Genomic DNA, 23,297 nt, shown 5'->3' on the forward strand with positions numbered 1-23,297 from the left:
CATCATAGGCAGTCCCTCAGAATGGAGGAAGATTTGCTTCCACTCTAAAAATGGGTCCTTAGGTGGCTGAACAGTCCAATATAAGAACCACAGTCCCTGTCACAAGTGGGACAGACGGTCATTGAGGGAAAGGGTGGGTGGGACTGGTTTGCCGCACGCTCCTTCCGCTGCCTGCGCTTGATTTCTGCATGCTCTCGGCGATGAGACTCGAGGACCCATTATTAATTCCCCAGTCTCATCCTCTAAGGGACCAATATTTACTTTCGCTACTCTCTTCCTTTTTATATACCTGTAGAAGCTCTTGCTATGTGTTTTTATATTTCTTGCTAGTTTACTCTCACAATCCATCTTCTCTCTTTTTTTGTCATAATTTGCTGGTTTTTAAACATTTCCCAATCCTCTGGCCTCCCACTAGCCTTGGCAACATTGTATGCCCTTGTTTTCAATTCGATACCATCTCTTATTTCCTTAGTTAGCCACGGATGGTTATCCCTTCTCTCAAAAGTATTTCCTTCTCACTGAAATATATTTTTGTTGAGAGTTATGAAATATCTCCTTAAATGTCTGCCACTGCTCATCAACCGTCTTGTACATTAATCTATTTTCCCAGTCCACTTAGCCAATTCTGCCTTCATACCTTTGTAATTGCCTTTATTTAAGCTTTGGACACTGGCTTGAGACCCAACTTGCTCACCCTCTAATTGAATTTGAAATTCAACCATGCTATGATCACTCTTTCTTAGAGGATCCTTTACTATGAGATCATTTATTAATCCTGTCTCATTACACAGTACCAGATCTAAGATAGCCTGCTCCCTGGTTGGCTCCACAACGTACTGTTCAAGGAAACCAAATTGGCTACCTTGGCTAATTTGCTTTGGCCAATCAATATGAAGATTAAAATCGCCCATGATTATTGCCGCTCCATTATTTCTTGATTTATACGCCGTCCAACGGTGTAACTACTGTTAGGGGGCCTATAGACTACGCCCACCAACGACTTTTTCCCCTTATTATTCCTTATCTTCACCCAAACTGCTTCTACATCTTCATTTTCTGAGCCAATATCTCACCACTGCACTGATCTCCTTTATTAACAGTTACCCCATCTCCTTTTCCTTTCTGTCTATCCTTCCGAATTGTCAAATACCCCATAATATTCAGTTCCCAGCCTTGGTCAGCTTGCGACCACGCCTCTGTAATGGCTATCCGATCATACCCATTTATACTTGGATTTAGAGCACTGACCGCTTAATACTCAGCACTGAAAGTCGCAAGGGAGGTTTGCACTTAAATCTGTGCCACATCTCCTATGCATCGACTCTCATTCAGTTCAAACTGGGCTATGATCAACCCATTGCAACTCCGAATGTTCATAGACGCTGCTTAGCTTTTCCGTTTTAGGAAGGAACATGTAGTTGAGGTGCTTTGGTTATTTAGGGATAAGAACGTGTTGTATACCTTAATAGAAAAAAGAACATAAACCCAGCTAAATAGTTTTGAGAACTGCTGCTTACTGTTGTTAAATTGAGTGTTTTCTATGATTTAATGGTGACACTATTTTCTGAAAATGTTTCGTGCAGATTTCGGATCTTAACAGTGATTTTATTTGAATGTTAGATCGAGTCCAAAGAACCGTCCTCCTTCTCCCAACACGTTCAAGCAGCACCCTCCATCCCCTACGATCATCCATAAACCTCTGCCCGTCCACCGACTCCCACTCGCTTCCACTGGGATAAGTGCGACCAAAAAGAAAAACGAGAAGGAGGGAAAGCCAAAGTCGAAAGCGGAAGCTGCAGGTCTGGAGCACGAAATCGTGCCAATGTCGGAAAAGGAGCCCTCGGCAGCAGCGTCTACCAAAACCAAAGATTCGGAGCAGAGACCAGGTAGGGCCTGATCAGAGGAGGACTGAGGGGTTCGGGCTTTAAAGGAAGCAACAACATGTTTCTGTCGATATTTAATTGCACTTCTTGAATATGACTTGGAGCATCACCACATACTGCCCTTGAGAAGGTCCATTTCCCAACAACTTGCATTTATATAGCACCTTTAACATAGCAAAATGTCCCAGGGTGTTTCACAGGAGCGTAATCGGACAAAATGGGACACCAAGCCACATAGAGATATTCGGACAGGTGACCAAAAGCTTGGTCAAGAGAGGTAGGCTTAAAGGAGCATCTTAAAGGGGGAGAGAGAGAGACGAAGGAATTGAATGTAATATCTCCAAGTTTGCAGATGACAATAAGCTGGGTGGCGGTATGAGCTGTGAGGAGGATGCTAAGAGGCTGCAGGGTGACTTGGACAGGTTAGATGAGTGGGCAAATGCATGGCAGATGCGGTATAATGTGGATAAATGTGTGGTTATACACTTTGGTGGCAAAAACAGGAAGCAGAATATTATCTGAATGGTGACAGATTAGGAAAAGGGGAGGTGCAACGAGACCTGCAGGCGGTGAAGAAGGCAAATGGCTTGTTGGCCTTCATAGCAAGGGGATTTGAGTATAGGAGCAGGGAGATCTTACTGCAGTTGTACAGGGCCTTGGTGAGACCACACCTTGAATATTGTGTACAGTTTTGGTCTCCTAATCTTGAGGAAGGACATTCTTGCCATTGAGGGAGTGCAGCGAAGGTTCACCAGACTGATTCCCGGGATGGCAGGACTGACATATGAAGAAAGACTGGATCGACTAGGCTTATATTCACTGGAATTTAGAAGAATGAGAGGGGATCTCACAGAAACACACAAAATTCTGACGGGATTGGACAGGTTAGATGCAGGAAGAATGTTCCCGATGTTGGGGAAGTCCAGAACCAGGGGTCTCAGTCTAAGGATAAGGGGTATGCCATTTAGGACTGAGCTGAGGAGAAACTTCTTCACTCAGAATTGTGAACCAGTGGAATTCACCACCACAGAAAGTTGTTGAGGCCAGTTTGTTAGATATATTCAAAAGGGAGTTAGATGTGACCCTTACGGCTAAAGGGATCAAGGCGTATGGAGAGAAAGCAGCAAAGGGGTACTGAAGTTGCATGATCATATTGAATGGTGGTGCAGGCTCGAAGGGCCGAACGGCCTGCTCCTGCACCTATTTTCTATGTTTCTGAGAGATTTAGGGAGGGAATTCCAGAGCTTGGGGCCCAGGGAGCTGAAGGCACGGCCGCCAATGTTGAGATAAAGGAAACTGGGGATGCGTAAGAGAGGTGCCGATTTAAGAATGTATAGAGGAAAACGCAGCCAGGATCAGCTAAGAAAACATTTGAAAAGAAAGCCTCGGGTCTTGCATCGCTGCAGTCTGAAATCCCCCTCAACCCTGTTAACAATGGCACATTCAGTCGTGATGGTGCCTTCATCAGACTCACTCTACCACAGCTTCTGTGGGTGAAATACAGCATTCTGACTTGGACATGTACTGTTGATTCTTCATTGCCGTTGTCAGTATCCTGGAATCCCTCCCTACTGTCATGGTGGGGCCACCATCGCCACGAGGACGGCAGTGGTTCAAGGAGCAGACCCACCACCTTCTCCGGACACATCGCCCATATCCCGAGAACAACTCGTTGTAAAGGTTATGTAACCAGGTGACTGATAAACAGGAGCTGAACAGCCTTGAGGTGTGGGCCAATTAAACAGGTGGCTAAGGAATGAAGTAGATGATGCATGTTGGTAGACCAATGGGAAAGAATTTGTGGTCACTATTCATGTTTCACTGAGTTTCCATTCAACCCAAGTTACTGTGGATCAGTGATGGGGCCACGTTTGGAGTGAATTTTCACACTGCTCGCAAAATAATATCGATGCATTAGGGAGGGTTCGCGACCAGGATAATTCTGAATCTTAAGATTCAAGTTACGAAGCGCTGAATTTGACCAACGACACAATCATCCTCGTCTTTGAAATGATGAGAGACATTGTAGATGTAAGCAGGCTATTTTATGAGGACTTTGAACTTAACATCAGAGTACAGCGGTTTGAAATGAGCAAACCTGATGTGAAAAGAATTGGTCCACACTGAAGTCGTTGGGACCGACTCCTAGCAAAGGGGCTCCAGTGGGAGCCCAGCAAATGGGAGCCTGAATGTTAAGAGGATGGTTGTAGACTAGGGTGATGAAATGCTCCATAGACATCCTTTCCTTCTGTGGTCATAGTCCGTAGGGAATGGCAGAGTTACAGTCCATATGTGCAGATGGATAAATAATTTGGCCTTCCAGTTGGTTACATTTTTGAGATAAAAACATAACAAGAATTTAGGAGCAGGAGTAGGCCATTCGGTCTCTCGAATGATGAGGTACTGTCCCTCGAGCTTAGGTTGAGCTTCCATTGGAACAGTGTAAGAGGCCGAGGACGGAGAAATCACAGTGGGAGTGGAGTGGAGAATTAAAGTTGCCAGGCAACCAGAAGCTCGGGGTCACGCTTACGAACTGAACGGAAGTGTTCTCGAAAGCAGTCACCCAATCTGCGTTTGGTGTCTCTAATGTAGAGACCATATCGTGAGCATCGAACACAGTATACTAACTTGAAAGAAGTAAGGAAGTCCTGCTCCAACTGTACAGAGCATTGGTAAGACCACACTTGGCGTACTGCGCACAGTTTTGGTCTCTTTATTTAACGAAGGATATACTTGCATTGGAGGCAGTTCGGAGAAGGTTCACGAGATTGATTCCTGAGATGAAGGGTTGCCATATGAAGAAAAGTTGAACATAACATACGAAATAGGAGCAGGAGTAGGCCATTTGACCACTCGAGTCTGCTCCGCCATGTAATACGATCATGGCTGATATGGACTCAGCTCCACTTCCCTGCCCGCGCCGCATAACCCTTTATTCCCTTACCGTTCAAAAATCTGGATCTCCACCTTAAATATATTCAAAGATCCAGCCTCCACAGCTCTCTGAGGCAGAGAATTCCATAGATTTACAACCCTCGGAAGAAATTCCTCTTCATTTCAGTTTTAAATCGCCGTCCCTTATTCTGAGAATATGCCCCCTAGTTTTAGTTTCCCCTGTGCGTGGAAATATCTTTTCGGCATCCACCTTATCTAATCCCCTCATTATCTATGTTTCAATAAGATCACCCCTCATTCTTCTGAACTCCAATGAGTATAGGCCCAATCTACTCAACCTATCTAAATAAGTCAACCCCTTCATTTCCAGAATCAACCTGGTGAACCTTCTCTGGCCTCCAATGCAAGTATATCCCTCCTTAAATACAGAGACCAAAACTGTATGCAGTACTCCAGGTGTGGCCTCATCAATACCCTGTACAGTTGTAGCAGGACTTCTCTGCTTCTATAATCTATCCCCCTTGCAATAAAGGCCAGCCTTCCTGATTACTTGCTGTATTTGCATAGTAACTTTTTGTGTTTCATGTACAAGGACCCCAGGTCCCTCTGTACTGCAGCATTCTGCAACTTTTCTCCATTTAAAGTATAATTTGCTTTTCTATTTTTTTCTGCCAAAGTGGATAACCTCACATTTTCCCACATTATACTCCATCTGCCAAATTTTTGCCCAGTCACTTAACCTGTCTATATCCCTTTGCAGATTTTTTGTGTCCTCCTCACAATTTGCTTTCCCACCCATCTTTGTATCATCAGCAAACTTGGCTACATTACACTCGGTGCCTTCATCCAATATAGATTGTAAATAGTTGAGGCCCCAGCACCAATCCCTGCGGCACCCCACTAGTTACTGTTTGCCAACCCGAAAATGATCTGTTTATCTAGACTCTGTTTTCTGTTAGTTAGACAATCCTCTATCTATGCTAATATATTACCCCCAACCCCGTGAACTTTTATCTTGTGCACTAACCTTTTATGTGGCACCTTGTCGAATGCCTTCTGGAAATCCAAATACACCACATCCACTGGTTCCCCCTTATCCACCCTGCACGTTACATCAAAGAGCTCCAGTAAATTTGTCAAACACGATTTTCCTTTCTTAAAACCATGCTACATTTACTTGATTGAATTATGCTTTTCCAAATGTCCTGCTTCCTTAATAATGGACTCCAGCATTTTCCAACAACTCATGTTAGGCTAACTGGTCTATAGTTTCCTACTTTCTGTCTCCCTTTTTTAAATAGGGGTGTTACATTTGCGGTTTTCCAATCAACTGGAACCTCCCTCGAATCCAGGGAATTTTGGTAGATTACAACCAATTATCCATTATTTCTGCAGCCACTTCTTTTAGGACACCAGTATGTAAGCCATCAGGTCCGGGGGAGTTGTCTGCCTTTAGTCCCATTATTTTACCGAGTACTACTACTTTAGTGATGGAGATTGTATTAAGTTCCTCCCTCCTTATAGCCCCTTGATTATCCACTATTGGGATGTTTTTAGTGTCTTAGGAACATAGAAACATAGAAATTTACAGCGCAGAAGGAGGCCATTTCGGCCCATCGTATCCGTGCCAGCCGACAAAGAGCCACACGGCCCTCGATCAGCAGCCCTGAAGGTTGAACAATGACGGAAAGGCAAAGAGCACCCAGCCCAACCAGTCTGCCTCGCATACTGCAACACCCCTTATACTGAAACATTCTACACTCCACCCCAACCGGAGCCATGTGATCTCCTGGGAGAGGCTAAAACCAGATTAAAAACACAGGCCAATTTAGGGAGAGAAAATCTGGGAAAATTCCTCTCCGACCCATCCAGGCGATCAACACTAGTCCAGGAGATCACCCTGGCCGTATTCTATTCCCTGCAGTACTTACCATTATATCTGTGCCGTCCAACAAAAGGTCATCCAGTCTAATCCCAATTACCAGCTCTAGGTCCGTAACCCCGCAGGTTACTGCACTTTAAGTGCCCATCCAACTATCTCTTAAAAGTGGTGAGGGTTTCTGCATTCACCACTCTTGCAGGCAGCGAGTTCGAGATCCCCACCACCCTCTGCGTAAAGAAGCCCCCCTCAAATCCCCTCTAAACCTTCCACCAACCACCGTAAAACTATGCCCCTGCTTAACAGACCCCTCCACCAATGGAAATAGACCCTTACTATCCACTATGTCTAGATCCCTCAGTATTTTGTACACCTCAATTTTGTACATCTCAACCTCCTCTGTTCCAATGAGAACAAACCCAGCCTATCCAATCTGTCCTCATAACTAAGATTCTCCATTCCAGACAGCATCCTAGTAAATCTCCTCTGCATCCACGCTAGTGCAATCACATCTTTCCTATAATACGGCGACCAGAACTGCATGCAGTACTCCAGCTGTGGCCTAACCAAAGTATTATACAATTTAAGCATAACCTCCCTGCTCTTATATTCTATGCCTCGGCCAATAAATGCAAGCATTCCGTATGCCGCCTTAACCACCTTATCCACCTGGCCTGCTACTTTCAGGGATCTGTGGACAAGCACTCCACAGTTCACCTACATTATTAAGTGGCCTACCACCTAATGTGTATGCACTTTCTTTATTAGCCCTCCCAAAGTGCACACTTTTCTGAATTAAATTCCATTTGCCACTGCTCTGCCCACCTGACCAGTAGATTGATATCCTCCTGCAGCCCATGACTTTCCTCTTCATTATCAACCACACAGCCAATTTTAGTGTCATCTGCAAACTTCTTAATCATACTCCCTATATTCAAATCTAAATCGTTGATATATACCACAAAAAGCAAGGGACCCAGTACTGAGCCCTGCGGAACCCCACTGGAAACATCTTTCCAGTCACAAAAACATCCATCAATCATTACCCTTTGCTTCCTACCTCTAAGCCAATGTTGGATCCAACTTGCCTCTTTGCCCTGTATCCCATGGGCTTTAACCTTCGTGACCCGTCTACCATGTGGGACCTTATCAAAAGCCTTGCTAAAGTCCATATATACTACATCGTATGCACTACCCTCATCAACCCTCTTAGTTACCTCCTCAAAAAATTAAATCAGGTTAGTCAAATACGATCTTCCCTTAACAAATCCGTGCTGATTGTCCCTAATTAATCCTTGTCTTTCCAAATGCAGATTTATCCTGTCTTTCAGGATTTTTTCCAATAATTTTCCCAGCACTGAGGTTAGGCTGACAGTCCTGTAATTACTCGGCCTATCCCTTTTTCCCTTCTTAAACAAGGGTACTGCATTACCTCCAATCCTCCGGCACCATGCCCAGATCCAAAGAGGACTGGAAAATGATAGTCAAGGCCTCTGCTATTTCCTCTTTTACTTCGTTCAACAGCATGGGATACATTTCATCTGGGCCTGGGGACTTAACTACTTTCAAAGCTGCTAAATCCCTTAATACCTCCTCTCTCACTATGTTTATTTCATCCAGAATATCACACTCCTCCTTTATAGCAGTATCTGCATTGCCCCTTTCCTCTGAAAACAGATGCAAAGTATTTAAGAACCCTACCAACATCTTCTTCCTCCACACAAAGATGGTCTCTAATAGGCCCTACCCTTTCTTTAGTTATCCTCTTACTCTTAATATATTTATAGAACATCTTGGGGGTTTTCCTTAATTTTACTGGCCAAAAGTTTCCCGTACTCTCTCTTAGCATTCCTAATATCTTTTTAATTTTGCCTCTTAACTTTCTATATTCCTCAAGATTCTGAAGTATTTATACGTTGGTATATTCTTAATCCTCCCCTGTAAGTCCCTAGACATCCAGGGGACTCTAGAATTATTTTTCCCAGCCTTTTTCTTTAAGGGCATGTGTTTAGCCTGAGCCTTCCGGATCTCCTCCTTGAATGCCTCCCACTATTCCGACACTGATTTACCCACAAGTAGCTCTTTCCAGTCCAGCATGGCCAAATCACTCCTTAACTTAGCAAAATTAGCTTTTCCCTAATTCGGAACTTTTATTCCAGGCCTATTCTTGTCCTTATCCATAACCAACTTGAATCTGACTGAATTATGGTCACTGGCACCCAAGTGCTCTCCCACTAATACCCCTTCAACCTGCCCAGCTTCATTCCCCAAAACTAAATCCAAGACCACCCCCTCTCGTGTTGGGTTTGCTACATACTGACTAAAAAAAAAAGTTCTCTTGATTGCATTTCAAGAATTCCGCACCCTCTATAGCCTTCACACTAAATTTGTCCCAATCAATATTTGGATAGTTAAAATCCCCTACTATTACTACCCTATGGTTTTTGGACTTCGCAGCAATTTGCCTACATATTTGTTCCTCTGTCTCCCTCCTACTGTTTGGGGGTCTATAATACACGTGCAGCAGTGTGATCACCCCTTTTTTATTTTTCAATTCGACCCATATGGCCTCATTTGATCCCTCTGATATATCATCCCTCCTCACCGCTGTAATAGTTTCTTCAATCAGTACCGCAACCCACCCACCCCCCCCCTCCCCTTTTTACCCCCCTCTCCATCTCGTCTAAAAATCCTGTAGCCAGGAATATTGATCTGCCAAACCTGCCCCTCTTTCAGCCATGTTTCTGTAATAGCTATAATGTCGTACTCCAAGTGTCTACCTGTACTCTTAGCTCATCCGCCTTATTTGCTATACTCCTTGCATTAAAGTATATACCATTCAGCACAGGAAGACCTCCTTGCTAAATAATAAGCCCTGTTTCTTCTGTCTTACAGATTTGCTTTCTTGATTCTTGCTATCCAATTTCTGCTTTACTTCCTTCCCTTTTGAATTTGTTCTCAGGTTCCCATCCCCCTGCCAAGCTAGTTTAAACTCTCCCCAACAGCACTAGCAAAACTCCCCGCGAGGATATTGGTCCCGTTGCCATGAAGACGGATACAAAATATTTATTCAAAGTCTCTGCCAATTCCCTGTTCCTCATTATTAATTCCCCAGTCTCATCCTCTAGGGGACTAACATTTACTTTAGCCACTCTTTTCCTTTTTATGTACCTGTAGAAACTCTTACCATCTGTTTTTATATTTCGTGCTAGTTTACTTTCATCATCTATCTTCCCCCTGTATTATTTTTTTGTTCTTTGCTGGTTTTTAAAAGTTTCCCAATCTTCTGGCCTCCCACTAGTCTTGGCTGAATTGTATGCCCTTGTTTTTAATTTGATACTATCCCTTATTTCCTTAGTTAGCCACGGATGGTTATCCCTTCTCTTAGTCTATCCTTTTCATAGGGATATATTTTTGTTGCGAGTTATGAAATATTTCCTTAAATGTCTGTCATTGCTCATCAACCGTCCCATACTTTAATCTATTTTCCAAGTCCACTTTAGCCAACTCTGCCTTCATACTTTTGTAGTCACTTTTATTTAAGCTTAGGACCCTGGTTTGAGATCCAACTTTCTCGCCCTCCAACTAAATTTGAAATTCAACCATGTTAGAGGATCCTTTACTAGGAGATAATTTATTAATCCTGTCTCATTACACAATACCAGGTCTAAGATAGCCTGCTCCCTGGTTGGTTGTGCAACATACTGTTCAAGGAAACTATCCCGGATACACTATGAACTCCTCAAGGCTACTCTGGCCAATTTGCTTTGTCCAATCAATATGAAGGTTAAAATGGCCCATGATTATTGCTGTTCCCTTTTTACAAGCCTCCATTATTTCTTCTTTTATGCTCCGTCCAACAGTGTAGCTACGATTAGGGGGCCTATAGACTATGCTCACCAGTGACTTTTTTCCCTTATTATTCCTTATCTCCATCCAAACTGTTTCAACATCTTGATCTTCTGAGCCAATATCAATTCTCAGTAACACACAGATCCCAACCTTTATTAACAGTGCTACCCCAACTCCTTTTCCTTTCAGTCTGTCCTTCCGAATTGTCAAATACCCCCTGAATATTTAGTTCCCAGTCCTGGTCACCTTGCAACCATGTCTCTGTAATGGCTATCAGATCATACCCATTTGTATCTATTTGTGCCGTCAACTCATCTATTTTGTTATGAATGCTGCGTGCATTCAGATAAAGAGCTTTTAAATTTGTTTTTTTACCTTTTTTTTCCTGCATTGACCCCACTTTCTGATTCACCTTTATGTTTATACATTCTGTTCCTTCCTGGCACGCTCTGGTTTTCATTTCCCCCAGTGCTACCCTGCTCTATTGCCTTCTCCTTATTCTTTGACTTTTTAAATTTCCGCTCACCTGAACCTTTTCCCTCACTAATTAGTTTCGGGTGGCGGGGGAGGGCTCAGGTGAGTGAAAATTGGGCCTCTACTCCTTGGAGTTTAGAAGAATGGGGGAGTGATCTTATTGAAACAGATAGGGCCCAAGTTTCCACATGATTTGCGCCTGATTTTTAGGAGCAACTGGTGGAGAACGGACTATCTTAGAAATCGCAATTCTCCACATTTTCTTTTCTGCAGTTCTAGTCAGGTAGAACAGTTCTACTTTGGAACAGAGTTTTTTCTTCAAAAGGGGGCGTGTCCGGCCACTGACGCCTGATTTCAAAGTTTCCACAGTGAAAACGTACTCCAAACTAAGTTAGAATGGAGCAAGTGAAGATTTTTGTAGAACTGAAAAAACCTGTTCTACACATTAAAAAATCAGGCGCAGGTTACAAATTAGGCGTCCAGAACGAGGTGGGGGAGGGGGGAAAGGGAAGTCATTAAATTCTACAATAAATCCTTATTTATACTTCTACAAATATTATACAAATAAATCCAACCTGAATAAACATTTATAAGCAAAGAAAAGATTAAATAAACCATCTTCCTACCTGTGTGAAAGTGCTTCAGGCACAGAGAATGCTGCAGTCAGCCTGAGGCGCCTGTTCTTCCCGCGGGGGGCGGGGGGAAGGAGGCGCCCGTTCTTTCCCGCGGGGGGGGGGGGGGAGGAGGCGCCCGTTCTTCCCGCCGGGGTGGGGGGGAGGCGCCCGTTCTTCCTGCGGAGGGGAGAGGAGGCGCCCGTTCTTTGCGCGGGGGGGGGGGAGGAGGAGACAGTGAGAAGGCTGCAAGTGCTAATGTGCTTTTATTTTAAAAATGTTCAAAAATTAAACCGCTACAAAGAACTACAAAAATGGCCGAGTGCCAATGTTTTTTTCACACTGAGCATGCGCGAACGCTCCAACGCGCACGCGCAGCGTTGCCGGCAGGAAAAAAACTAATTTAAATAGTACCCGCCCCCTCCCACTTACAAAATCGGCGCGAGTGTAGGCTCCGCCCCCCTGGGCGCCGCGCCAAACAGACAAGGAGCTGCAGAATGCTCCAGAATCGCGATTTTAATTTTAGGCACCGTTTTAGGCGCGAAAAACGGGCGCCCAGCTCGGAGGGGCACCCGTTTTTTATCGTGTGGAAACTTGGGCCAATAATTCTGAGAGGGCGTGAGAGGGTAGATGCAGAGAGGATGTTTCCCCTCGTGGGGGAATCTAGAACTAGGGAACAGTGTCTCAGAATAAGGGGCTGCCCATTTAACACAGAATTGAGGAGGAATTTCTTCTCCGAGTCATGAATCTTTGGAATTCTGTACCTCAGAGAGCTGTGGAGGCTGGGTCATTGAATATATTTAAGGTGGTGATAGACAGATTTTTGAGCGACAAGGGAGTCGAGGGTTATGGGGAGCGGGCAGGGAAGTGGAGTTGAGGCCAGGATCAGATCAGCCATGATCTTATTGAATGGCGGAGCAGGCTCGAGGGGCCGAATGGCCAACTCCTGCTCCTGTTACGTTCTTGTGTTTTACAAGTAAATCGCTGTTTCAGTATTTATAAAGAACTTTCCTCCAGAGATCAAATTGGGATAATATCCTTGCTGGGGCAGACTGTACAGCAGGAGCAGCCTAATGGGTCAAACAGCTTTCTTGTATTGAAATGGTAAACCTCGAAGTTTCAGCCTCACTGTAAAGCTCTCAGCTGAAGGTTTAATAAAGGAAAAAATCAAATCTTTTAGAAAATACTGGACATGCCAAAAAACATTAAAATCAAATTGTAAAGCGCAGTGGCTGCTGATGGAGAGACCTGTCCTTTCGGATTGCTGCAGTTTCAGTTGCCAGAGTGTCAGTTACACGAGGTTGGAGATGAAGCTGCGTAAGGCCCCACATTATATTTTTAGACCTTCCACTGGACAGCATTAGGCTGTTGACAGGCTGGAGCGGCTGTGAGCAATGAGTTCTGCACTTGCTGAGCCTGCTCGGGACCAGCAGCAATGAGCACCTCCTCAGACTTTCCTGAACCAGCTTTTACATCGTTTAAGCTGACACAGAAAAGGAAGATGAGAACTAGCTGCAGGAAGTGTATGGTTTTGTTAAGCTCATTACTTTATTAGGTCTGCTCTGTTTGGCTGTGTATAGCACAGGCTAGGCTGTGCTGTGCAATCCACCTTTCACTGCCGTCATCATCCCCCAGAGGGTCTTTTCCCAGTCAAAACCCTAGCGTTCAAAATAAAATAACACACAATGAATACATCTGAATTGATATGCTATCAAACTATAATGTCTATTTGTGTGATGTCTTTTTTTGCTCAACTTTTGTCCACCTTTCTGATTCTGGTTAAAACCTGTGCATTTCTAAGCCAGGGCAGTGTCCTTGGCCCAACCATCTTCAGCTGCTTCATCAATGACCTTCCCTCCATCATAAGGTCAGAAGTGGGGATGTTCGCTGATGACTGCACAGTGTTCAGTTCCATTCACAACTCCTCAGATAATGAAGCAGTCCATGCCCGCATGCAGCAAGACCTGGACAACATTCAGGTTTGGTCTGATAAGTGGCAAGTAACATTCATGCCACACAAGTGCCAGGCAATGACCATCTCCAACAAGAGAGAGTCTAACCACCTCCCCTTGGCATTCAACGGCATTACCATCGCCGAATCCCCCACCATCAACATCCTGGGGATCACCATTGACCAGAAACTTAACTGGACCAGTCACATAAATACTGTGACAACAAGGGCAGGTCAGAGGCTGGGTATTCTGCGGTGAGTGTCTCACCACCTGACTCCCTAAAGCCTTTCCACCATCTACAAGGCACAAGTCAGGAGGGTGATGGAATACTCTCCACTTGCCTGGATGAGTGCAGCTCCAACAACACTCAAGAAGCTCGACACCATCCAGGACAAAGCAGCCGCTTGATCGGCACCCCATCCACCACCTTCAACATTCACTCCCTCCACCACCGGCGCACCGTGGCTGCAGTGTGTACCATCTACAAGATGCACTGCAGCAACTCACCAAGGCTGCTTCACCAGCACCTCCCAAACCAGCAACCTCTACCACCTGGAAGGACAAGGGCAGCAGGTGCATGGGAACACCACCACCTCCATGTTCCCCTCCAAGCCACACACCATCCTAACTTGGAAATATATCGGCCGTTCCTTCATCGTCGCTGGGTCACAATCCTGGAACTCCCTTCCTCGCTGTGGGAGCACCTTCACCACACGGACTGCAGCGGTTCAAGAAGGCGGCTCACCACCATCTTCTCAAGGGCAATTAGGTGCAAGCAATAAATGCCAGCAATGCCCACATCCCAGGAATGAACAAAGCAAGTTTTGCCAAAAATCCCAGTTTATTATATTTTACACGAAAACCAAAAGCCGCCGTGCTGCTTGCTTTATCTTCCACACATTTACTTAAAAGATTAAAATTATTTTTGGCTTTAATTCTTCAGTTGATCATAGTCCACAAACGAGATGTAAATCTATCTGTAAACACATGATGACACGATCGGCTAACGGGCTAGGAACCATGGCTTTAAGGCACAATATTGTGTGTGTTAACTCAGCGAGCTTACCTCGTCAGGTGCTGCTTAGCCCCCTCCCTCTATTGGAAATATATTTTGAGAGTATAGAGTCATACACCATGGAAGGAGGCCATTCGGCCCATCGAGCCTGTGCCGCTCTGTGAAAGAGCTCTCTTAATCAGTCCCACTCCCTGCTTTTTCCCCACAGCCCTGAAAATTATTCCCCTTCCAGTATTTATCCAATTCCCATTTGAAAGTCACTATTGAATCTGCTCCCACCGCCCTTTCAGGCAGCGCGTTCCCGATCACAATAACTCACTGCGTAAAAAATATTCTCATCTCTCCCACCGTTTGAGTAGGTGACCGCAGTGGGTTGAATACCAACCTCTTGCACTGAGAGATCTCATACTTTTTCTGTCCCCCTTTCCTTCCTTCTGCCCCAGTACTTTTTGAAAGGTTTTCTTTCTGTGTGGTCATTGGTGTGAAGGTTGTTGGTAAAATAACTGACCATTGCACCTTGTGTCAACAGACAGTCCACTCTGAGTGTAAAGCGCCCCCCCCCGGTCCAGTAGTCAACTTTAATCCAAAGTGCGGCAAAGCATCACTGTGATTCCATTTTATTTTTAATTGTTCACGGGATGTGAGCATCGCTGGCAACACCAGCAGTATTGCCCATCCCTAATAGCCCTTGAGTGGCTTGCTAGGCCATTTCAGAGGGCAGTCAAGAATGAACCATAAGCTGTGGGTCTCAAGTCACATATCGGCCAGACGGGGTAAGGACGGCAGATTTTCTTCACTAAAGGACATTCGTGAAACAGGTGGGTTTTTACGACAATCCGGTAGTTTCGTGGTCACCATTACTGATACTGGCTCCTCAAATTCTGCACTTCTTGAACATCCCTCATTATAACTGCTCAACCATCGGTGGCCGTGCCTTCAGCTGTTTGGGCCCAAAGCTCTGGAACACCCTCCCTAAACCTCTCCACCTCTCTCCACCTCTCTCCTCTTTTAAGACGCTCCTTAAAACCTCCCTCTTTAAACAAGCTTTTGATCCATCTGCCTTCATTTTTTCTTTTGTGACTCGGTCAAATTTATCTGTTTTGTCTTGTGACACTGCTGTGAAGCGCCTTGGGATGCTTTACTATGTTAAACGCGCTATATAAATAAAAGTAGTTATTCCAGATTTATTTAATTCACTGAATTTAAATTCCCCAGCTGCCCGTGGTGGGAGTTGAACCCATGTCTCTGGATCATTAGTCCAGTAACATAACCACTATGCTATCCTTCCTTACAAACTGTCTGCCACACGAACCATCTCTGCAAGGTCAGAAACCTAATGCCAAATTCCTGGGCACCCAGAACAGAGCTGAGGGCTCACCACCTTCTCGAGGGCAATTAGGGATGTGTAATAAATGTCGGCCTTGCCAGTGACGCCCACATCCCATGAACGAATAAAAAAAGTAACTGGCGGCCGTCAGAGAAGCGACTTTTATTTCATCCCAGCCTAGGAGGCAAGAGTGAAACGTGTATGTTCCAACCTCCCTATCCAGGGATTAGCAATTGCGAAAACAAATGGAGCATTTGTGCACTGAATGGATACCCACAACATTACAGTCTGTACATCCCACCGATGTATAAGATTACCAACTGGTGGGATGGAATGGTTTTCAAAAAAATGTGAGCCGAAGATTCACAGCATTCCAAACATACTGTGCCGTTTCCGTTGAGATTGCTATAAATGCCGTTCCAAGATTGAACGGTTGTTTGTCAGAAGCATTGTATTTAAGCTTGAATTGCAATAAAAGTAAACTTTTCCACAGCAGAGTTTTACTGTTGCAAAGTCACTTCTTGTGTAAAAAGCCAAAAAATATATTTTTTAAAAGCATTATGGAAAGAAGCTTCACCTTGAAGTTAATAGTTTGTATTATTCGCACAAAACACATTAAGCTCACTCAGTGCTTACTAATATTTTATTTACAACTTGTAATTCACTTCACTTGTTGTCGGTACTCTAGCTTATTATTAACACTATTGCAGGGACCACATCTGCTGAAGAAGCTGCTAAAATCTTGGCTGAGAACCGGCGTCTTGCACGTGAGCAGAAGGAGCGTGAGGAACAGGAGAGACTGCTGTTAGAAGAAGCTGAGAAGTAGGTGGCACCGCACCCTGCGGCTCACTCAAACAGGCGTTTATTTGTAAATGCAGGCTCACTTGCAGAGGCAAAGCTGGTGTTTTAGATTCAAACCATGCAGTCAGGCAACTGGAATTTTTATTTCAGCCATTTAGTTTTAGATTTGTATACCAGGCTACAGGGAACAGCTGGAAATGAAATCTTGAATGAAGGGGGAAGTTAGAAGCAAAGAATTCAGACTGATTAGAATGTGGAATGTTTTGCCCCAGTGGTTGGGAAGGCTGACTCTCGCCTGTTAAAGAGGACTTGATAAGTATTTGAAAGGATGTGGGGAAAGGGGATTCGAGTAGATAGGTCCAGTTGAAGAGCTAGTATTGGCACAGGGCGATGGGCTGAATGGCAGCCTCCTGTGCTATGTTTTCTGTGATTCTATGAATTGGGGGAAGGGATGATTCTGAGGGCCTTTTTATATCTGCAGCGCGGAGGAAATGTATTTTAACGCTTGTCACGGGATTGCTGTTTTTTTTAAGGTGCAGGAAAGAGGAGCTAAAAAAGAAGGAAGCTGAAGCAAGCGTTCACAGGGAACAAGCAGCCCGTGTGCAAGAAGAGGAGAGAAAACTTGCGGAAGAGGAGAATCAAAGAAAAGCTGAAGAGGAAAGGGTTTGCAGAGAGAAAGAGGAGCAAGAACGTCTCGCAGAGCTCCAGCTCCAGGTCAGATGTTTGCACAGAAACCCCTGCTTCGTCTGGGTATATTCTTTAACACCACTTTTAAAGCTTGAACTGACAAAAGATTTGTGTATGTAAAGCATCTTTCCCTTTGTGCCCTGATTGTGACACTAAAGCTGGCTTTCTGCTGCAAGTGCTTTGTTACACAGGATCACTCTGTTGTACACTGGTTCTTTTTGAACGTGGCCTTGCCTTTCATGCAGGAAACATTGTTACTTCAGTCGTTTTTTTTATTTTTTAATCAAAGCCGTCCTCGGTTCTTCCGAAAGTATGCTTGCTTGGCCCAATCGGTTTACTTAATGCTGAGCAAATGCCCTTTGATGTTTGCAATCACTATGATGATATGCTGTGTAAAACAGCGCAAGTTTTATACTGTGCAGCGCATCATTCTGCTTCTCTCCAGGCAACAAAATATTATTGTAAATAGGCCCATCCTGAGGACAAGGGGAAGGCCATCTGCTCTGTAGAATGACAGCTGGTTGTAATTCCCTCCATCCTCAGGAAAAACAGGAAATGTCTGCCATTTAAAGTTGAAGGAATGGTATGCATCTGTAGCAAAGTATGGCAGGTGTGCACCACATGCAAGACTTTTTTACATACGCAAAGTACAAGATTGCTGTGGAATGATAGAATCAGAAATTTACAGCGCAGAATGAGGCCATTCGGCCCATCGTGTCCGTGCCGGCCGACAGAGTTACCCAGCCTAATCCCACTTTCAGGCTCTTGGTTCGTAGTCCTGTAGGTTACGGCTCTTCAAGTGCACATCCAAGTACTTTTTAAATGTGGTGAGGGTTTCTGCCTCTACCACCCTTTCAGGCAGAGAGTTCCAGACCCCACCACCCTCTAGGTGAAAAAAATTCCTCTCGGATCCCCTCGAAACCTCCCCCCAATTGCTTTAAATCTATGCCCCCTGGTTGTTGACCCCACCTCTAAGTGAAATAAGTCCTTCCTGTCCATTCTATCTCGGCCCCTCAATTTTATACACCTCAATAAGGTCTCCCCTCAGTCTCCTCTGTTCCAAAGAAAACAAACCTCAGTCTATCCAATCTTTCCTCATAGCTAAAATTCTCCAGTCCAGGCAACATCTTTGTAAATCTCCAATGTACCTTCTCTAGTGCAATCACATCTTTCCTAATGTGGTGACCAGAACTGCACGCAGTAATCCAGCTTGTGGCCTAACTAATGTTTTATACAGTTCAAGCATAACCTCCCTGCTCTTGTATTCTATGCCTCGGCTAATAAAGGCAAGTAATCCGTATGCCTTCTTAACCACCTTATCTACCTGGTCTGCTACCTTCAGGGATCTGCCTTGTTAGCCCTCTCCAGATGCATTACCCCTCACTTCTTCAGATTGAATTCCATTTGCCACTGCTCTGCCCACCTGACCAGTTCATTGATATCTTCCTGCAGTCCGCAGCTTCATTATCAACAACGCAGTCAATTTTTGTCTCATCTACAAACTTAATAATTTAGATATTCAAGTCTAAAACATTGATTATATACCAAAAAAAGCAAAGGACCCAGCACTGAGCCCTGCGGAACCCCACTAGAAACATCCTTCCCGTCACAAAAACACCCATCAACCATTCCTCTTTGCTTCCTGCCCCTCAGACAATTTTGGATCCAACTTGCCACTTTGCCCTGGATCCCATGGGCTTTTACTTTTGTGACCAGTCTGCCATGTGGAACCTAATCAAAAGGCTTGCTAAAATCCATATGTACTGCATCAAATGCACTACCCTCATCAACCCTCCTTGTTACCTCAAAAAATTCAATCAAGTTAGTCAGACATGTCCTTCCTACAACAAATCCATGCTGAATGTCCTTAATTAATCTGTGTCTTTCTAAATGAAGATTTATCCTGTCCCTCAGAATTTTCTCCAATAATTTTCCCGCCACCGAGGTTAAGCTGACAGGCCTGTAATTACTCGGTCTATCCCTTTCTCCCTTTTTAAACAAAGGTACCACATTAGCAGTCCTCTGGTACCACACCTGTCGTCAGAGAGGATTGGAAAATGATGGTCAGAACCTCTGCTATTTCCTCTTTTGCTTCTCAACAGCCTGGGATTCATTTCATCCGGGCCTGGGGATTTATCCACTTTCAAAGCTGCTAAAACCCCTTAATAGCTCCTCGCTCACTGTTTATTTAATCTAATTTTTCACATTCCTCCCTGATTGCAATGTCTGAATCGCCCCTCACCTTTGTGAAAACAGACACAAAGTATTCATTTAAGAACTATATCCACATCTTCCGCCTCCACACACACATTACCATTAAGGTCTCTAATAGGCCCTACTCTTTAGTTATCCTCTTGCTCTTAATGTATTTATAAACCATCTTTGGGTTTCACTTGCCAACATTTTTTCATACTCTTTTTTTTTTACTTTCCTAATTTCCTTTTTAATTTCACCCCTACACTTTCTATACTCTAGGATTTCTGCAGTATTTAGCCCTTGGTATCTGTCAAGCCTCACTTCTTTTCTCAGACTCGATAAGAGTCAGCAAGAGAGATTCTTGTTGCTATTAAGTGAACTGCATCTCTTTCGGTGTGCCCGTCTGTGGCACAGCTGGATTATAAACCAGAACTCACCAGTGATTCCCTACCAGTACATCAGGAGGTCAGAATGTTTTTTATAAGGAGAGCCTGAATGTGTACCACATCAAGCAACTATACGTTTTAAAAAGTGCAGGTCCTGAAATAGTGCATTCATTGCACTAAAAATATACATGTGCTTTTAGATGTAATCTTTTGCAATTATAAGAACTATTTGCACACAGCATTTGGGGGGAGATTATTTGCACATACTCTGCATCCTGCTGAGCCTGACTGGGGACATGATGATTGTCTGTGGGCTTTTCAGCACAGCACTATATGGTCCATCTTTCACTAATGAGTATTACACGGCTGCAATCTATTACCAGATATGTTCTTGTTCAACTTATTCTGCCGATAATTATCGTCCATCCTTGGATCAGACTTGAGCAGCCCCTCTTGGTACAGCATTCCTGTCTGAAAGCAAGTGGTTGAATTCCAATTTAAACATTTGAGTGGGTCCGAGGCATTGCCTGCATACTCATGGACATGTAAGGTATGGGTATGGTTTTCTGTGGCAAGTACTATAAAGCCTGCGCGGTGGGTATACAAGTAAACTGGCACAGCCTGATTTCTCAGTCAGTGAATTTCCCATTTGGGAATGCAGCACTGCACAAGTGCAGTATCTCTGTCCATATGTGCACTACACTCGCGTGTCAGGTCTACCACAAAAGGTACACGTCCCTAATGACGGTCCTTACCGCACCTGGGTTGAGAATAGAATAGTCATCTATCTACACCCCAAGATTAGGCCCGAATTTCACAGCCATCGTTCTCCTTGCCGGGTGAGACACTGTTCCGAATGGAGATCAGAGTATTTCAGGAAATTCTTTCCGCTGTTTCCTGTAGCGAAGAGATGATTCTCCACTAACAGCTGGCACATGAGCTTCACGACGGATATGGTCCTATGCTGTTAGCTAGGTGGAGTGAGTCCTGGATTAAAGGGCTAGAATTAGGGCAATTCCTCCTTCATGGGCTCATTCTATGCAATGTACAAAACCTGCACAGAGCAGTTCCTCATTGCAGTCTTAACCTATCTGCTAAATAGTGAGTAGTTTGATGGACTACATTCCCCACCTGTCAAATGGGGCTCATCTGGAGTAACTGCTGGGGAATAGCATAGCCACGATGTGTAGAATATTGTAAATTGTCTGCCCATAAAGCATGTGTCGACTCGAGGGGATCTCAGTTTTCTACTGGGGTGTACGTTAGCGACTGAGATCTCCAGTCCTGTCAAGTGGTTTGTTTAATGGCGTGCTTTACCCTTTTTTTAAATGACCACTTCTTTAATCATTTGATTATAAAATGCAAATTTAATCAACACTGAAATGTGTTGTGTTGAAAGGACCATTGACACATTGCAGTGTTCTGATGATGCACGGGCTGGGTGCCCCCGGTGATGCGCGGACTGATCTGAGGTATTGGCTGTGAAATCGTGCTGAAAGGTGAATACTGTATCTGTGTTTCAGAGAGAAGAGGCAGAGGCAAAAGCTTTGGAAGAAGCTGAGCGGCAGAGACTGGAACGGGAACTAATCATGCAGCAAAATCAGCAGGAGCGTCGCGCTAGGAAGGAGGTGAGATCGTAACTCTCTGATAATTGAAGGGCCAAGACCCATTGTACAAGCAATCCACAAAACTAAAGAATAGGAGGGACATAGCGCGAGTACTATTGATTGAGTAGCATCTAGCATGGGTTTAGAAAGCCTCTAGCTAGTAGGAGCAATGGGTATAGGAATGAAGGGCGGATAATTGCAAAGCAGTAGGACAGACCGAGGATGTCCCAGACAATGTCATCTCCACACACTGAGGATGTTGGGAATATGCCTGGAGTGTATAAGGGATGGTTTTCTCGACCAATATGTCGAGGAACCAACTAGAGGGCTGGCCATCCTAGATTGGGTGATGTGTAATGAGAGAGGATTAATTAGCAATCATGTTGTGCGAGGCCTGTTGAACATAAGAACATAAAAATTAGGAACAGGAGTAGGCCATCTAGCCCCTCGAGGCTGCTCCGCCATTCAACAAGATCATGGCTGATCTGGCCGTGGACTCAGCTCCACTTACCCGCCCGCTCCCCATAACCCTTAATTCCCTTATTGGTTAAAAATCTATCTATCTGTGATTTGAATACATTCAATGAGCTAGCCTCAACTGCTTCCTTGGGCAGAGAATTCCACAGATTCACAACTCTCTGGGAGAAGAAATTCCTTCTCAACTTGGTTTTAAATTGGCTCCCCCGTATTTTGAGGCTGTGCCCCCTAGTTCTAGTCTCCCCGACCAGTGGAAACAACCTCTCTGCCTCTACCTTGTCTATCCCTTTCATTATCTTAAATGTTTCAATAAGATCACCCCTCATCCTTCTGAACTCCAACGAGTAAAGACCCAGTCTACTCAATCTATCATCATAAGGTAACCCCCACATCTCCGGAATCAGCCTAGTGAATCGTCTCTGTACCCCCTCCAAAGCTAGTATATCCTTCCTGTTAGATCTCTTAATTTCCAATGAAATACGAACTCCGGTTGTAGTTTTAATGTAATTTTATTCTGGCAACGGCAACAAGCTCTTGGCTTTAAGCCAGGCCTTTGTCTTTCTGAGACCACATGGCCAAAATGGCTGTTTATATACCTGATCAGTTTACAGAAAAGAACTCGCCTTCTTTGACCTTATTGGCTCAATTAATAGTCTGTTAACCTTGGCTCGCTACCTAAGGTCCTAAAATGTCAAGTTGATTGATGACTTAATGCAATGTGGTCTGTGTTTTTTCAAAACTGCAGCTGGGCTGCAGAGCTTGAATTCTCTATCAATCCTCCCTTTGATTCTTTCACAAACTGAATCATAAAACATCAGGTATCACTGGCTAAACATTCTAAAAAATAATTTCATAAATGTTAGGTGGGTAGTGCTGGACAGGCTAATGGGACTCAAGGTAGACAAGTCCCCTGGTCCTGATGAAATGCATCCCAGGGTATTAAAAGAGATGGCGGAAGTTATAGCAGATGCATTCGTTATAATCTACCAAAATTCTCTGGACTCTGGGGAGGTACCAGCGGATTGGAAAGCAGCTAATGTAACGCCTCTGTTTAAAAAAGGGGGCAGACAAAAGGCAGGTAACTATAGGCCAATTAGTTTAACATCTATAGTGGGGAAAATGCTTGAAACTATCATTAAGGAAGAAATAGCGGGACATCTAGATAGGAATAGTGCAATCAAGCAGACGCAACATGGATTCATGAAGGGGAAATCATGTTTAACTAATTTACTGGAATTCTTTGAGGATATAACGA

The 23,297-nt window shown here is 44.3% G+C and overlaps 1 protein-coding gene across 10 annotated transcripts in view; it reads left to right on the plus strand.

Moving 5' to 3' along the window:
• The window catches only part of map7d3 (MAP7 domain containing 3), a 131,149-nt gene that overhangs the window by 83,528 nt on the left and 24,324 nt on the right, over nt 1-23,297 (plus strand). For all 10 annotated transcript variants that reach the window (XM_070882908.1, XM_070882907.1, XM_070882909.1 and 7 more), the window contains 4 exons: nt 1,621-1,886; nt 16,599-16,710; nt 17,223-17,403; nt 21,482-21,586. In XM_070882908.1, the coding sequence (XP_070739009.1) occupies nt 1,621-1,886; nt 16,599-16,710; nt 17,223-17,403; nt 21,482-21,586 (664 nt within the window). The remainder of the gene's footprint in view (nt 1-1,620; nt 1,887-16,598; nt 16,711-17,222; nt 17,404-21,481; nt 21,587-23,297) is intronic.

This window comes from Pristiophorus japonicus, chromosome 6 (genome assembly GCF_044704955.1).
Source record: "Pristiophorus japonicus isolate sPriJap1 chromosome 6, sPriJap1.hap1, whole genome shotgun sequence".
NCBI lineage: Eukaryota > Metazoa > Chordata > Chondrichthyes > Pristiophoridae > Pristiophorus > Pristiophorus japonicus.